This window comes from Vigna umbellata, chromosome 10, assembly GCF_029865625.1.
Source record: "Vigna umbellata cultivar VRB3 chromosome 10, Vumbellata_1.0, whole genome shotgun sequence".
NCBI classification, from domain to species: Eukaryota; Viridiplantae; Streptophyta; class Magnoliopsida; order Fabales; family Fabaceae; genus Vigna; species Vigna umbellata.
This window is the reverse complement of record NC_142174.1, coordinates 6806353-6822738: the sequence shown is the minus strand read 5'-3', so window position 1 is coordinate 6822738 and position 16386 is coordinate 6806353. Positions and strand designations below refer to the sequence as shown.

The window sequence follows — 16386 nt, the reverse complement described above, 5'->3', positions numbered from 1 at the left end:
TGAAGAAAACATGTGCCCTTTTGATATCAAATGAACCCTTGAGAAGAAAACATGTGCCTTAGTGTTAGAGTAGAACAACAATTAAAAAGGAAAACTTCCTCTAAAAAAGACTACTCTAGTGATAATGGTTGATTTCACCGTTATTTAAGAGTAAATTTTGATATCAAATGAACCCTTTTTTACTTAAAAACTTGTTTTTTCTCTTGATTTTGGTTTATTTTGGGAAATAAGAGAGTTGAGGTTACACTTGAAGATTTTATCACTAAATCCCCTTGGTTTTGTAGGAAATTGGGAAAATTGGAAGAGGAGTTAAGTTGCCAAGAAGTTGGAACTCATAAAGGACAGAAAGAGCATCAGAAGAGAAGGTTGCAAAAGGTCGCACTCACGCTTGGGTGCCCTTTTTAATGACCCTCAGCGCTGAAGCTCTGCAGTCATGCCTGGACGCCCTTTTTGGGGCACTGAGCGCCATCTTTCCTGCAATGTTTCACACCTGAGTGCCCTCCATTGGACGCTGAGCGTCATTCTCTCGCAAGCACGCCTGAGCGCCCTAAGTAGGGGTGCTGAGCGGTGACAACGTTGGCCCATGGCCCAATTCAGCCCTATTTAAGGATTAGCTCGACCTAGAGAGGGTATCTCTTGACAGAATTGATACAAATTCATATTTTCTCCAACTCTCTGAGGGCAGAAGTGGATGCGGAAGATCTCCTCTTCAGTTTTTAGGGTTTTTCTATCTTTTTCATTCCATTGTTCATCTAGTTTCTTCATGACGATGAGGAACTAAACATTCTTTGTTGTTGGGGGATGATGTAACCTTGTGAACTCTCATGTATTTGAATTGATCTTAATTATATATGCTTCTTTCATTAATTGTTTTGGTAATTCTTCTTTACTCAATTCTTGTTATGTTTAACTCATTTATGGCATGATGTATGATTTGCATGAGTACCGGGAGGTATCTTACAATTCATGTTCTGGAGAATTGCTCCCAAAAGCAGTATTGCTCATAATGGAGATATGAGTTTTGGTCATCTTAAGCTCCTAATCATAATGCAGAATTAATTATTAGGGATGCAAGGGATTGTGATCTAGTAATTAAGGATAGGCTTTATTCGCCAAGGGATCGGGTTTTAAGTTATTTAGAGAGTGATGTTAACATTAATGAAGACGATGAATTCATACATGCATGAGAGGAAACTTAGTGAAATCTAAACCCCAACAACATACTCATCTCATATCTTCAACTTCATCCATTCAACTTTGTGTTTTCTTTCAATTGGTCAAAAACTGCATTCATGTTTACTTTAATAGTATTTGCATTCAAAACCACTAAATTGTGCTCCAAAAGTCATAATTAGTTGAGTAATCACATAACTGGTTAGTGTCGTGAGTCCTTTGGGAAATGATACTTGGTCTTACCACTTTATTATTACTTGATACGATTCGGTACACTTGCCGATATCTTAACATCTAGTTCTTCCTACCCTAGGAAAGATTCCAAGAGGAAGGGAGAACCCTCCAAATTAAAAGATGAGGGACCTAGGGATAGGGAAAAAGAGAAAAAGAAATTTCCTCTAAAGAACCTTCTAAAGATGTTAGGGTAAATAGACCAAATGTTTTAGATATGGTCACAAAGGACATTATGCTTCTGAGTGTCCTAACAAAAGGTCTACTTATATCCTAGAGCATAAGAGTGAAAACAAAGGTTCTTCTAATGATTCTAATATTTCCATTTCTAAGGAGGAAGCCTTTCTTGTGAAGGTGAGTTATTATTGGTAAGAAGACTTTTTGGAAGTCAACATATAGAATTAGAACAATCACAAAGGGAAAATCAATTCCACACAAGATGTAAAGTTCTTGAAAATACTTGTTCATTAATTGTGGATAGTGATTTCTCTTGTAATTGTTATAGTTCTAGATTGGTGGAAAAGTTAGACCTAACTACTACTCCTCATCTCAAGCCTTACAAGCTTCAATGGATAAAAGAGGATGAAGAGATATTAGTTAAGGAACATGTAAACATACCTATCTCCATTGGAAATTATGAAGAAAAATCTTGTGCCAATGGATGCTAGGCATGTTTTACTTTGTAGGCCTTGGCAATATGACCATAAGTCCACTCATGATGGCTATACCAACAAAATAAATTTTCTTCACAAAGGAAGCAAAATAATTTTGATTCCTCTTACATCTCAACAAGTGAAGGATGATGAAATAAAAATTGAAGAGGAAAGAAAAAGAGAAGAAGACAAATTGAATAAGAAACCTTCCAAAATCATCTATATGAACAAACGATCTCATATTTTGAAGTTTAATCAAATAAAATTGAAACGGGTTAAAAGATCAGAAAACAACCTAGGATAAAAACGTAGAGCCGAAAACCCAAACAAACAAAACTAGAACCTGAAACCCAAAACTTAGGAGTCAAAGGAAAACACTTAGGTCCTAAGAAATAGAAAAACATTTAGTCTAGAGAAATCAAACGCTTGATTAGACGATGTCTTGTCTAAAAGTGTTTGAGAGAGAAGTAAGTTAAACGCTCATTACTTAAGATACCTGAACTAAGTATTTAACTTCTCTCGAAAAGCGAAAACAAATCAAGACAAGGTCTTCAACTTAAACAACTAAAAGACTCGACTAAAAGATATAAAAAAATCTGAGAAAGCTAAACATTATCTGTCTAAAAGGTACACATACAAAGAAGCGTTTAGTTATATTCAGAGGATACCACGAGCGAAACAGACATGTCATCTTATGATGAAGTATCTATACGTTTGGCATCTACAAATTAAAAGCTCAATTGAAAAATGCAACCTAACGGTAGGAAATCAAAAAGCACTTTATTCTTCTGAACAAGCATTAAATGACATTAAATGCCCACGTTCAAAAACAAAAAAAAAAAACTTATAAGAAAAGTCATATCTTTTGATTACACAGTTTACTCTAATTTTTAGATAAACTATTCTACACGCATCCACAATGCTATAGTTCAAAATCAAATGTGGACGTCAGAGACAAAATTATAATCATGAAATGTTCCTCTCTTGAAGCAAAGTCTAAAAAGATCGTACAACCTACTTCAAGCAAAAGACTGAAAAATCATGTCTGCTGTGACAAAGTTGACTTACTCAATAGTTGTTCTGAAAAGAAGAAAGAAAAAGTACAAGCATCAAGGCTACGAACTACAAACGTTGTCTTACACAATAACTTTTTCATAGTTTATTAATATATATAAATTTTAATATACGTGTCTTAAATTTCATGAAATTTGTAGTTGTGTTTTGTATTGATCTTCGGGTTCATATTTGATTGTGATCTATAATCACTTTCATTTCGTGTAACCTGAAGACCAATGCGAAATGCTCGCAAAACTTCGTGAAATTTTAGATATGTTGTTTCAAAATTTATATGTTTAATAAACTAAAAAAAAAGTGAATTTTCTTGAATGGGATAGGGTCACACCTTGAATACAAAAACGATCAAAGTGATCATTCAAGATTATTGAAATTGTGTAAACAATTTCAGTAAATATGCGTACGGATCGACATTCGATTAGTTCACCAGGCATTAGCGCTGAGTACGAGAGAGGGTTATAAGAGTTTATATAGTTTGCATAATGTGATGCGAGTACAAGTGATTATGGAGTCAAGTTTAGAAGTCTCTGTGTCAACTGTTTGAATAGGAGGAAGTTGAATGCAACCGATATTAGGGAACATCTTATCTATGATGGTTTCGTACGAAGTTATACAACATGGATATGGAACAACGAATTAATAGACTTTCCAACTGTCTCTCCAACTAAAAATATATATGATTCAACCATGGATATGAAAGATCGACCAGAAGAAGACAACTTAGAGGACATGATCCGCGATGTTGGCGTAGAAGCTTTTGCCAAAGCGCATGTGTATGAAACGATGTCCACTGATGCGGAGACTTATTTGTATGTCTGTTCAACTAAGTTCACACGGTTGTCAGCGGTGTTAAGGCTTATGAATTTAAAGGCGAGCAATGAATGGACTGATAAGAGTTTTATAGAATTGTTGTCGTTGCTGAATGAAATGCTACCAGATGGAAATACATTACCCGCCGCTCGTAATTATGATGCAAAAAAATTCTTTGTCCGATCGGTATGGAGTAAAAATGGATACATGCATGTCCGAATGATTGCATATTATATAGGAATGAGTATGAAGTTTTGACAAAGTGTCCAAAATGTGGGTTATCACGATACAAGTCAAAAAACAACTGTGAAGATAGTGGTCACACAGAAAAGAATGGTTCTTCTTTGAAAGTAGTTTGGTACCTTCCACTCGTGGCCAGACTTAAGCGTTTGTTCGCGAATCCGAAAGACGCTAAAAACCTAAGATGACATGCAGATGAAAGAACAACTAATGGGTTGTTTCGTCATGCAACTGATTCAAAGCAATGGAAAAATATTGATCAAGAATTCCCAAAATTTTGTCAAGAATGTAGAAATCTTCGGTTTGATTAAGCTACTGATGGAATAAACTCATTTCGTAATTTAAGTATCAATCATAGTTGTTGGCCCATTATACTGATAGTTTACAATTTTATCTCCTGGATTGTGCATGAAAAGAAAGTACATGATGTTGTTGATGTTGATATCTGGTCCAAAGCAACTTGGGAATGACATAGATGTTTATCTCAGGCCACTAGTTGAAGACTTGAAGTTGTTGGGGGTTGATGGGATTGAAATATTTGATGCCTTTGCTTCTGAAACTTTCATGATGCATGCCATGTTATTTTGCACCATTAATGACTTCTCAGCTTACGGAAATTTACCGGGGTACATGTGAAGGGTCATAAAGCATGTCTTATATGTGAAGAAATACTACAGCTCATCAATTAAAACACCGAAGGAAGAAAGTGAATATGCGTCACGGAGACTTTTACAATCTAATAATCCATATTGAAGGTTAAAAAAAGCATTCAATGGACAACAAGAGAAACATGATGCACCAATTCCACTAGCCTTGAAGTTCTTGAAAAAGTTAATAAAGTGCATCATGTATTTGGGAAAACATCTAAGAAGTCATCTATAACAACCCCTTGGAAGAAGAAATCAATATTCTTTGATCTTCCATATTGGTCAAAGTTAGATGTTAGACATTGCATAGATGTGATGAATGTAGAGAAGAATGTGTGTGATAGCTTGATCAGTACACTACTCAACATCTAGGGAAAAAAAAGATGGAGTGAATGCTCGTTTAGATTTGGTTGACATGAAGATCCGAGAAGAGTTGACACCAAGAGAGATTGGTAAACGTACTTATTTGCCCCCTACATGTTACACAATGTCCAAACAAGAGAAGATAAGTTTTTTCCTTTGTTTAAAGAGTATCAGGTACCGCAAGGATACTCTTAAAATATCAAGATCTTAGTGTCAATGCAGGACTTAAAGCTTTTTGGACTAAAGTCTCACAATTGCCGCAATTGTTACTGGTGGCAATTCAAGGAATTTGCCGAAAAAAGTTAGGCAGACCATAACTCGATTGTGCTCATTTTTCTCGTCAATTTGTAGTAAAGTCATTGATCCAACAAAGTTAGATGAACTTCAAGGCGACATTATTACCATCTTGTGTCAGCTAGAAATGTTTTTCCCTCCATCCTTTTTTGACATCATGGTGCATTTATTTGTTCATTTGGTTAGAGAAATCAAGTTGTGTGGACCAGTATACTTAAGATGGATGTATCCTATTGAGCGTTCTATTAAGATTTTGAAAGGGTACGTCAAAGCACATTTTCCACATCTTAATAATTGCACATTTTATATGAAGACTTTGGATGATAAAAGCATAGTACAAAATAGTGGCGTCATTCTAGAAGCCGAGTCGCTACAATTTTCCATATCCAAAGATCAAAATCATGTAGCTGGATCAATTAGATATTATGGTAGAATAGAAGAGATATGGGAGGTTTACACTAAGTTTTCTGTTGCACTCTTCAAATGTAAGTTGGTTGACAATAAGAGTGGTGTCAAAATAGATGAATCTGGTATGACATTAGTTGATTTTCGAAAGGTTGGTTATGGAGACAACCGTTTATCATGGCATATCAAGCAAGTTAGGTTTGTTATGTCAAAGATCCTACGTCTAACCATTGGTATGTCGCTCTTCATGGAAAAAGACAATTTGAAGATAAAGAAGAGAATCTAAGTAATCTTCATATTACTGACAACCATTCATTTAAAATGACAATAAATTAAATCACGACCCTCTAGTTGATGTGTACATGCAATTTTGGAAGATCACAATGAGAGAATATACATATGACCAATCCATGTGATTATGTATGAATTTCATATTTGTGTAAAAATTTATGGCTTTTGTTAAACAATATATGTTATTTTATAAGTCTTTTATTAATCTTTCATCTTATTTATTGTGACAGATATATGGCTGAGGCACCACATTCATCAAGGGATGAAGTTCCCACTTCTAGACCCACTAGAGGAGCGATGAGGTTAAAACAACTTATACTTAGAAGAAATGCAGGTGAGAGGACACCTGTCATTACTTACGTGGTCACAAGAGTAGCATCTGGACCGAATGTAGATGTTTTTAGGTCTTACCTTGGAGTACTAGCACGTGATCGTATCTCTATCCTTACTTCATCATTTGACCATTTATCTGAGGTTGATCGGAATCTAATCTGGCAAGATCTATTGGTAAGTTAATCAATATTGCTCCAAATTGTAGTTTCATTATATTGATAAATTTGTATTGATATAAGGTTATTACTTTCTTTATTGCAGATGACATTTGATATTTCAAATGTTGCGAGCCTAAGGAGTAGGTGTTTATCTGCAATTGTCGAAAGATTTAGGGGGTTTAAGACAAAATTGACATCAATATATATATATATATATATATTATATATATATATATATATATATATATATATATATATATATATTTGGAGCAAATATTAATGAAACTCCATGTTCTAAATATTCTACAATTGACGAAGACACTTGGCGTCAGTTTGTACAACTTTGTTCATCCGAGTCGTGGCAAGTAAGTGTAGGTAAAATCATTCAATTTATCATTCATAATTTTATATCATAACAATTGACATGAAAACATAACCATTTTTTCATGTAATAGTAGACAGGTTAAGAGGGAAGTCCTAGAACGAAGAAGACTCGTTCATCTGAGGACGACCCTCTTGGTGCATTAGACGAGCTTTGTAACATGATTGCAAATACGCCAATGATTGTACATGGGATTCTACTACATTTGGAAGAAATGTTGAGATCCCATTATACTTGCATCAGCAAGATGTTAGGGAACTTGCGTTGGGGAGAGAACAAATTAATATTACACCCATTCAGCTGTGGATGATGTAAGTTTATGAGAACTTTTTTATAGAAAATTGATTTATCGAGTTACTTATATCAGATCATTTCTTCATTTCAGGTATATGTTTGGTGTCAGTAACAAGATGGGGTTCAATGATGTATATGGGTTCATTGACCCCTATATGACTCATGAAGGAAATAGATTTGGTGACATCAAAGCATACATCACTAGCTGCTTTAACGGGGAAGGAGATATATTTTTTCCCTTATATACTTGGGTAAGTGAAATTTGTTAGCTTTAAAGTTTCATTTATGATTTTAGTATATGACAATTAAGTTATTACCAATTTTAGGCGTCATTAGTAGCTCATTTATGTTTCAACTTTCTTTGTTATATAAATGTATGCTAAAGCAATTTTTGTTTTAATAGTTCCCTTGCAGCACATATGGTATTATCTGGGAGATCAACTACTATAGCTAAAAAGCTTGCATGGTTGGCCCTTAAGGTTTTTTAGTTCAAACTTTGTTACATTTTGTAGCATTCCAATGGTGTTACTTAACATTTTATAATTATGATGATATGTTTAAGTGTAATAGACAAATCGGGTCATTTGAGTGTGGTTACTACGTCATGTATTGGATGGTGACCACTATTCGTGCACATCTTACGAATGGATGGGAAACGATAATATTTTGGTTTGAACTTTATTTTCTCTATAGTTTAGATTTTGTACAGTAAGGGAAAATAACTGCTGCGTATAAGCGAAAATAATCGTTGGTGTTTCCCTTGACTACACTAGTGATACCACATAGACCTAAAAGGAAACAAGGATTAAAAGAATAAAAGAAATGTAAAAGGAATGAAAAAACACTTCACTCAACTTGAGTATAGAATTCTTTACAATATAGATGACTTTATTAAGTTTAACACTATGGTATGTTCATCATTCTTTTCTTCTTGTTTAACATTGTATCCTTTATATAATTGTTGAATTGATAATACTCATCTTCCTTTTCGAAGACACTTAAAGCAAAAAGGAAGAATACACACATCCTTATTTTAAATTACTTAAATATTACTAGTATTTGTATATTTGGTACTTTATTTTAAGGATCGCGATATTCCAACAATGTTTTCTTAACACATTTTTTACAACGCCACGTGTCGTGCTTTGATTGGTTTGTTTTAAAAATAATATTTTATAAAAACCTTCGAAATGGAAGTCCGTAACCCTTCTTTTAACTGAAAATCCGAAAATACCCCTTTCTCTGTTTCATTGGAGACGAAGGTCCCTTCTCGTGAAGGTCCAAGGTCGCGTTTCGTGGCGCTTGACTTTGCATTCTGTGTGATTATTGTGAGTGCGTGGTGTTGTCTCCGTCCATTTTCGTATCCTGTTATCGTGCGGAATGGCAAGCTCCGGTGACCATACTCACATTGACGGAAATGAACAACCTTTGAAGACGTATGTTAGGGTTGGATCACGAAGGCGTTACAAGGGAAGAGCACTTAGGACTCCATACACCGGAACCGTAGTGCTTAGAATAAAAAATGAGTGATATGTGTATTTAGTTGATTAATGGAAAGTAAATGATAATTGTAATCATTGTAAATAGATTAAGAAAACAAAGTGTAATGTATCGGATTTAGTTCAATGATATAAAATTTGAGTTTTTGTTTGAATTGGTCTCATATTTTATTTTTCAATAACATTGTTATTATGAGTTGTGGGTTTGTGGATTTCAAAATGTGGTCAAGTTTTGTGTCTCCTAAGTTGCAGGCTTGTTTGTAAGATGTTGGTGTTTGAGTGGTCATTCTGGGTAACATGGGTAACCAATGTCAAAACCAGTTCATTTGAATGACAATTTGAGTGGGGGGTGATGTGATGTGAGGCCAAGGAGTGTGGAGTGACCCCTCATCACTTGGAGGACCAAGCTGTGCAAGGGATGACTGAGGGTGTTGAATAAATGCTCTGGTAATCGTTTACAACTTCCTGGTAAACGATACCCGAGAGAAAATGAGATTTTGTATAGAAAGTCCAACTTAGGTAGTCAGTCAGGTTAACAAGGGTGACCATTGTCAAAAAAACTGTTTGAGGCACTTTTGCACTTGCCTGAGGCTGGTCCTGGTGTTTCAAGGGTGGGAGAGAGTGGTTAGTGATGTGATGATGTCCCAAGGAGGGTGGAGTGACCACTCATCAATTGGAGGAGCAAGCTGTGCAAGGGATGACTGAGAGTGTTGAAAAAAGGTTGTGGTAATCGTTTACAACCTCCTCGTAAACGATTACCCGAGAGAAAATTGGATTTTGTACAGAAAGTCCAACAGAGGTAGTCAGTCAGGTAAACAGGGTGACCATTGTCAAAAAAAGTGAGTTTTAGGCACTTTAGCACTTGTCTTAGGCTGGTCCTGGTGTTTCAAGGGTTGGAGAGGGTGATTGGTGATGTGATGTGAGGCCAACGAGGGTGGAGTGACCCCTCATCAGTTGGAGCAAGCTGTGCAAGGGATGACTGAGAGTGTTGAAAAAAGGCTGTGGTAATCGTTTACAACCTCCTCGTAAACGATTACCCGAGAGAAAATTGGATTTTGTACAGAAAGTCCAACAGAGGTAGTCAGTCAGGTAAACAGGGGTGACCATTGTCAAAAAAAGTGAGTTTTAGGCACTTTAGCACTTGTCTTAGGCTGGTCCTGGTGTTTCAAGGGTTGGAGAGGGTGATTGGTGATGTGATGTGAGGCCAACGAGGGTGGAGTGACCCCTCATCAGTTGGAGGAGCAAGCTGTGCAAGGGATGACTGAGAGTGTTGAAAAAAGGCTGTGGTAATCGTTTACAACCTCCTCGTAAACGATTACCCGAGAGAAAATTGGATTTTGTACAGAAAGTCCAACAGAGGTAGTCAGTCAGGTTAACATGGGTGACCATTGTAAAAAAAAGTGAGTTTTAAGCACTTTTGCACTTTTCTTAGGCTGGTCCTGGTGTTTCAGTGGTGGGAAGTGATGTTTTGGCACCCCATGATGGAGGAAAAAAACAATGTTTATGAGATGAGCAACTTGGGTGAGATAACATGCTGTCAACTTTGACCTTTGCTGGCTATTTTACTCATAACTTTTCCCACCGACCTCCAAATGATGTGATTCTTTTTTTATTAGAAACTAGACTAAAATATCTTTCCAATGACTACTAATTTGTAATTTTTGGACATCTGAATTGGTACAGTTTATTCTTTCAAGTTAGCGTTTCAATATTTTTGCCAACTCTGACCTTTGCTTGTTCTCTTGCTCATAACTTTCTCCACCGAACTCCAAATGAGTTGATTTTGTTTTGTTGGAATCTATACTCAAAGACCTTTCAAATTATGCCTTAGAAATCAAGTTTACACCTTTTTTGACACTGTAATCGATTACAAGGACACTGTAAACGATTACCCGAGAGAAAATTGGATTTTGTACAGAAAGTCAACAGAGGTAGTCAGTCAGGTTAACATGGGTGACCATTGTCAAAAAAAGTGAGTTTTAAGCACTTTTGCACTTTTCTTATGCTGGTCCTGGTGTTTCAGTGTGGGAAGTGATGTTTTGGCACCCCATGATGCAGGAAAAAAACAATGTTTATGAGATGAGCAACTTGGGTGAGATAACATGCTGTCAACTTTGACCTGTTGGCTATTTTACTCATAACATTTCCCACCGACCTCCAAATGATGTGATTCTTTTTTTATTAGAAACTAGACTCAAAAATCTTTCCAATGACTACTAATTTGTAATTTTTGGACATCTGAGTTGGTACAGTTTATTCTTTCAAGTTAGCGTTTCATATATTTTTGCCAACTCTTACCTTTGCTTGTTCTTTTGCTCATAACTTTCTCCACCGAACTCCAAATGAGTTGATTCTTGTTTTGTTGGAATCTATACTCAAGACCTTTCAAATTATGCCTTAGAAATCAAGTTTACACCTTTTTTGACACTGTAATCGATTACAAGGACACTGTAAACGATTACCATAGTGTTTTTTCTACAGATTGGCTCTGCACTTGTCCAACTTGGTCCCCTAAGTAAGAATGGCTTCTTCTCCACTTCTTGGGGTCACCTCCCATCAATTTCCACTCTCTACCTCGACTGAAACACCAACACCAAGTAAATACAAGTGGACTTGTGCCTGAAAGTAACAATTTTTGCCAATGATCACCCATGACACCACACTGAGTACTTCAGTTCAACTTTATGTACAAAACAGTGATTTCTCTCATGTAATCGTTTAACAGGCCACTGTAAACGATTACAACAGTGTTTTTTTGTAGATTAGCCATGCACTTCTCCAACTTGGTCCCTTCAGTAAGAATGGCTTCTTCCCTACTTTTTGGGTCACCTCCCATCACCTACCACCCTCTACCACCAGTCAAACACCAACACCAAGTAAATACAAGTGGACTTGTGCTTTAAATTAACAGTTTTTGCCAATGATCACCCAGGACACCACAACTGACTACTTCAGTTCAACTTTCTGTACAAAACAGTGATTTCTCTCGTGTAATCGTTTACGAGGCCTGTAAACGATTACGACAATGTTTTTTCTGCAGATTAGCTCTGCACTTGTCCAACTTGGTCCCCTCAGTAAGAATGGCTTCTTCCCACTTCTTAGGGTCACCAAACATAACCTCCCAACCAGTAATGACCCTTAAATTCACTTGTATGGTTTTTTGGTCAACAAATTCCACAACTTATATTCATTTCTGAAACCATTACCTACATTTTAAATACTTATTAATATTCTGTGGTCTTTTTTCAATATAACACCTTTGTTCATTGTAACACACATAACGTAAAAAGAATTAAATTCATGACACCCAAACCGCCACCAAACTTCGAATCAGAAAAAAGATACAAGAATAGGGTTAGAACGACAGAGAAGATAGAGGTTAGATCGAGAGAAGATAAAAGGGATGAAAGAAGTGTAGAGGTGAGAGCGAAAAAACGAAAACCGCGAAACCAAAAATGTTAAACTTGTAAACTTTTCTTCCAATTTTGCCCTTAGTCTGATAACCTCTCTCTATTTTCTTTTTATTAAATTTGACCAATGCAAAGACGCCACCTGGCGTTGTCAAATTGTTGGCAAAAATTTGTTCTCGACATATCATTTTCCTTATTTTAAAACTTATAGAATTATAATATTTTCATCATGATCGAAAGAAAATGTATATCTTGTTTTCTTAGAAGTAGAGAACAAGTTGAGAGACAACACACCTTCCTTCCATTGATTGGGTATTGGAGATAAACATGAATATGGATTCTTAATTGGTAGAGGAGGATGGGTAAAACCCACACCCACCCGTAAGTGGAAGATTAAATACTTTTACTGTGTATTTATAATTTTATTTTCAATGTTTCCGGAACGAAAAATAAAAGGGTAGAAGAATCTGAAATAAATTGAACATGGGATAGGCTCAAACTTGTGACATTAGAAAATCATTGGAAATAATCAGGAACACATCTTAAAAGGAAATTAAAGTGAACAAAAAAAGAAGAACCAAACATTAGACTGATAAGTATAATGCAGGTATAGTCCCTGCACGATTAGATCTTAATTAACTTTAGTGTCTTTTGAGGAGCAAAGCAGACATAATAACGAGAAGCACAAGGATAACTACAGTGACGAAGGACGCAACCACAGCTCCACTGGTTTGGGCACAAAAGTCTCCAAACTGGTTACAGATGGCAAGCCAGTTGGAGTCTTGATTGCCGTTGTGTGCCAAGTAAACGATTGCAGCTGCCGAAGCACCACTAGCTGTGGCCAAAGTCAGAAACACCTGCATTTTACAAACAAACAATTAAATGTGAATAGTAGTTTGTAATTATAATTAAGGTTGGTTCATAGTTAATTACTGTGTCTAGGATGATGAGGAAAAGCCTTGGTCCAGCTGCATGAGGGCGTATGATGGCTACGACTGAGAAGGGTAGTGACAGGACAAGATACCCAGCCACCAGTGACATTGTAATCACAAAAAACCTGTATTTTGGTAACCATTAGTACTGGATTGTTAAGAAAAGGCATAAATATGGAGAAAAAGCTGGATTACATACTGAAAAGTAGTGAAGCTATCGTAACTAGCTTCAAACTGAAAGAACTGAGTGAAGAAAGGGAGCGTTTGATCACTTGTTCCCATAGTTGCTGCAGCACCAAGAGAAGATGCTATGCCACCCAACCTTAGAATGAAGTCCATTATGGCTAACCCTTTCTTCCACCCTCCTGGCCTTCCAACTGCAACTGCTTTTCCTTTACCAACATTGCTGGATTCTGGGACATCCACGGTCGTTGACATTTTTTTTTTTTACTTTCAAACTCCAGGGAACCCTCTGTCCTATATATGATTCTACTCAAATATGAATTTAAAGACCCAGTGAATTATGCAAATGAATCCATATGCCAATACCTTATATAGAGAGAGAATGGTCAACGTTCATATATATTTTATAAATGAAGGCCATCCATGAGAGGAGTTGTTAAAACCATTTCCACTAAGAGAAATAGTTAGTGGAGATACGTTTCAGAGAAATAATAATATTCTCAAATTATATCTTCCAACTTCTTTGCTTTTCGATCTATATATATATATATATATATATATATATGTAGGGATTGGTATCATAAGGATTTGTTTTGCCAAAGTCGCCCATGAGGTCAGTATACTACACTTTTGTTCGCTCACCATCAAAGTATAATTCATGTTATTTAAATGCGACAGACAACAAAAAAACTGTGAAATACCTATGTAAGTTTTTGTTCAATATATATAAATTTTGTTTATATGGGGTAGACGATCTAGATACATACCCTAGTAAAAGGGAAGACATTATTGGGATGGTAGAATGCAATGGAAAGGTAGATGATGCTGGAAGTAAAAGAAAATCAATATCAACAATAAAATCAATTACACCATAAAAAAAATCATATACAAAATCATTATTAGGATCAACATCTACTACATAGTCAAATATAACATTATGAACACTGTCAAGATATTGAACAAGTATATCACAAACACTATGTGTTAGGAATCTGAAAATAAAATCCTAACGTCTCCCTCACTCACTGATACGCACTCATCCCACACCAAAAGAATCAAACAAAGGGTATATTATTCACATTAACGAACAATGACAATAATGTGTAAGTCGAGCCCTCACCGGGTTCGAAATCCGCTCTATACAAAGTATAATTCTTGACTAATCACAGTATAATGTGTTATTCCTTTTATACTCATACTTCCCGCCTTTTCCTAACTGCTAAGGCAGTTAGGAATTCTTCTACTCTCTTTTCTTCCTTCTCTCATAAACTTTCCAACCCCTAACATTACCCACATTCTCTTGAACAAGTATATCACAAACTTTATGAGTGTAAGCAAATAAATTAGAAAGAAAATTGATATGAATATTATCAACACCATCAACATTAACTAGATTAGATTCTTTTGGATCATCATCAACATGAACAAGCATATTTGTTGGCAACTATATTTGTAGGAGCATAACTATAGGAATATTAGTATTAACATGAGTCAATCAACATGAGTGTCATTAGGTGAATCAGGAATGTCATGAGGATCATTTGTAATCCATTAAATCGGTTTGCATTTTCAAGTGAAAGTGGTAGAATGGTAGACATTACTGGAATAATAGACACTATATGTGAATCAATTATTCCAAATGCATTAGTAGACACTATAATTCAGTCATCTAGCTCAATTGACTCCATTCTTGCATCAATATCAAAACTTATATCAAAATTGTCATGCATCATTAGAAGACTTGCGCTCAACTGTCTCAACATATGTCTTACTAGTACATGGATATTATTTAAATTTGATTAAAAAAGTTTGTTGATATAAAATGTTTCCATTTTCCTTAAACCTACGATGCCACCAAAACCCTTCTATTATCATCAAAAATAGGGGTGTCCATGATTTGGAGTTCTAAAGATCCAATCCAAATCCAATCTCGCTCCAAATAACTGGATCAGATTTTGGATATACAATTGGATCAGATTTTGGATCCAAATTTATTTTTCTTTAGAACTAGGTTGGATTTTTTTTTTAAGATCCAAATATTTGGATCAAGTTTTCAATCCAAAATCCATTTTTTTATAAAAGCAATTTAAATTGAATTTTATAAAATTTTTGTTGTCGGCCAGACCCATCTCGTATATATCTTCGGCTCGATCCAACTAGTCTCAACTCTCTCTTATGGTAAATCCATCCTTACCCTCTGTCCAGGTTAAACCATCTCACCCATCGACCCAGGTCATCCCAGCTCTACCTCCAACCCAAGCTAATCCATCTCAATTTCATGTCCATGTGAATTAGTTTGACACATGTTAAATTTCAACTATTGTTAGCCCCTCCCAACCTTTAGTCAAATTTTGGTCAGGTCAACTCGATGAAAATTTGGGTAGGCCGTCTTGATAGAATTCAATCAAATTTTAAATGGTCGACTTAGGGGCCTTTGGATTGGACTGGCCCTTCTAAACCTTGGATTCACACCGAACATCTCGACCTTCGACTCAAGCCAATCTATCTCGAACTTTTGCCTAAACTGACCTCAATCAATCCTTCTTGACCTTTGGCTCGAGTCGATCCTTCTCAACCTTTAACTTAGATGATCCATCTCGACTTTTGACACGATTTGGACTATCTCGACAGTTGGTCTAGATCAACTTAAAATTTAGATTTCTAATTTTCGATCTAAATTTTCTGTATTAGAAAATTGATATTAAAAAAATGAATATCTAATAAAAAAGAAAAAGAATATAGATATATTAAAATATAAATTTAATAAAATGAATCTTAAATGAATTGAGTCTTTAATAAAATAGATTTTAAATAGACATGGACTAAAGCAAAAATATATCAGTTTGACGTGAATGGATTTTTTTGGGCACCCTTAATCACAAAACATAAATCTCCTCTGTATCTAAAAAAAACAGTTAAAGGGTAAAATATTTATGGAAATAAAATATTTATAAAAAGGGCAATGGTGTGGACGTCATTATTTAAAATAAGTATTGCAAAAGTAAAGGGTAACA

General features: G+C 35.5%; 1 protein-coding gene across 1 annotated transcript; it reads right to left on the bottom strand.

Annotated features, from left to right (window-relative positions):
• Positions 1-12746: 12746 nt before the first annotated feature.
• Positions 12747-13720, bottom strand: LOC148191761 (casparian strip membrane protein 1). The gene is made up of 3 exons (XM_088100889.1): positions 13389-13720; positions 13191-13314; positions 12747-13114 (listed from the first exon to the last, which is right to left on the bottom strand). Exons 1-3 carry the CDS (start codon positions 13625-13627, stop codon positions 12899-12901), a joined length of 579 nt encoding a protein of 192 aa, XP_087957015.1. The 5' UTR covers positions 13628-13720; the 3' UTR covers positions 12747-12898.
• Between the last annotated feature and the right edge of the window lie 2666 nt (positions 13721-16386).

What these genes read in the sequence shown, in the direction of transcription:
- LOC148191761 (XM_088100889.1), bottom strand. Translation starts at nt 13,627, where the DNA reads ATGTCAACGACCGTGGATGTCCCAGAATCCAGCAATGTTGGTAAAGGA. An exon ending in GATAGCTTCACTACTTTTCA is followed by an intron (nt 13,315 to 13,388) that starts GTATGTAATCCA and finishes ACCAAAATACAG; the next exon opens with GTTTTTTGTGATTACAATGT. An exon ending in TCCTCATCATCCTAGACACA is followed by an intron (nt 13,115 to 13,190) that starts GTAATTAACTAT and finishes TGTAAAATGCAG; the next exon opens with GTGTTTCTGACTTTGGCCAC.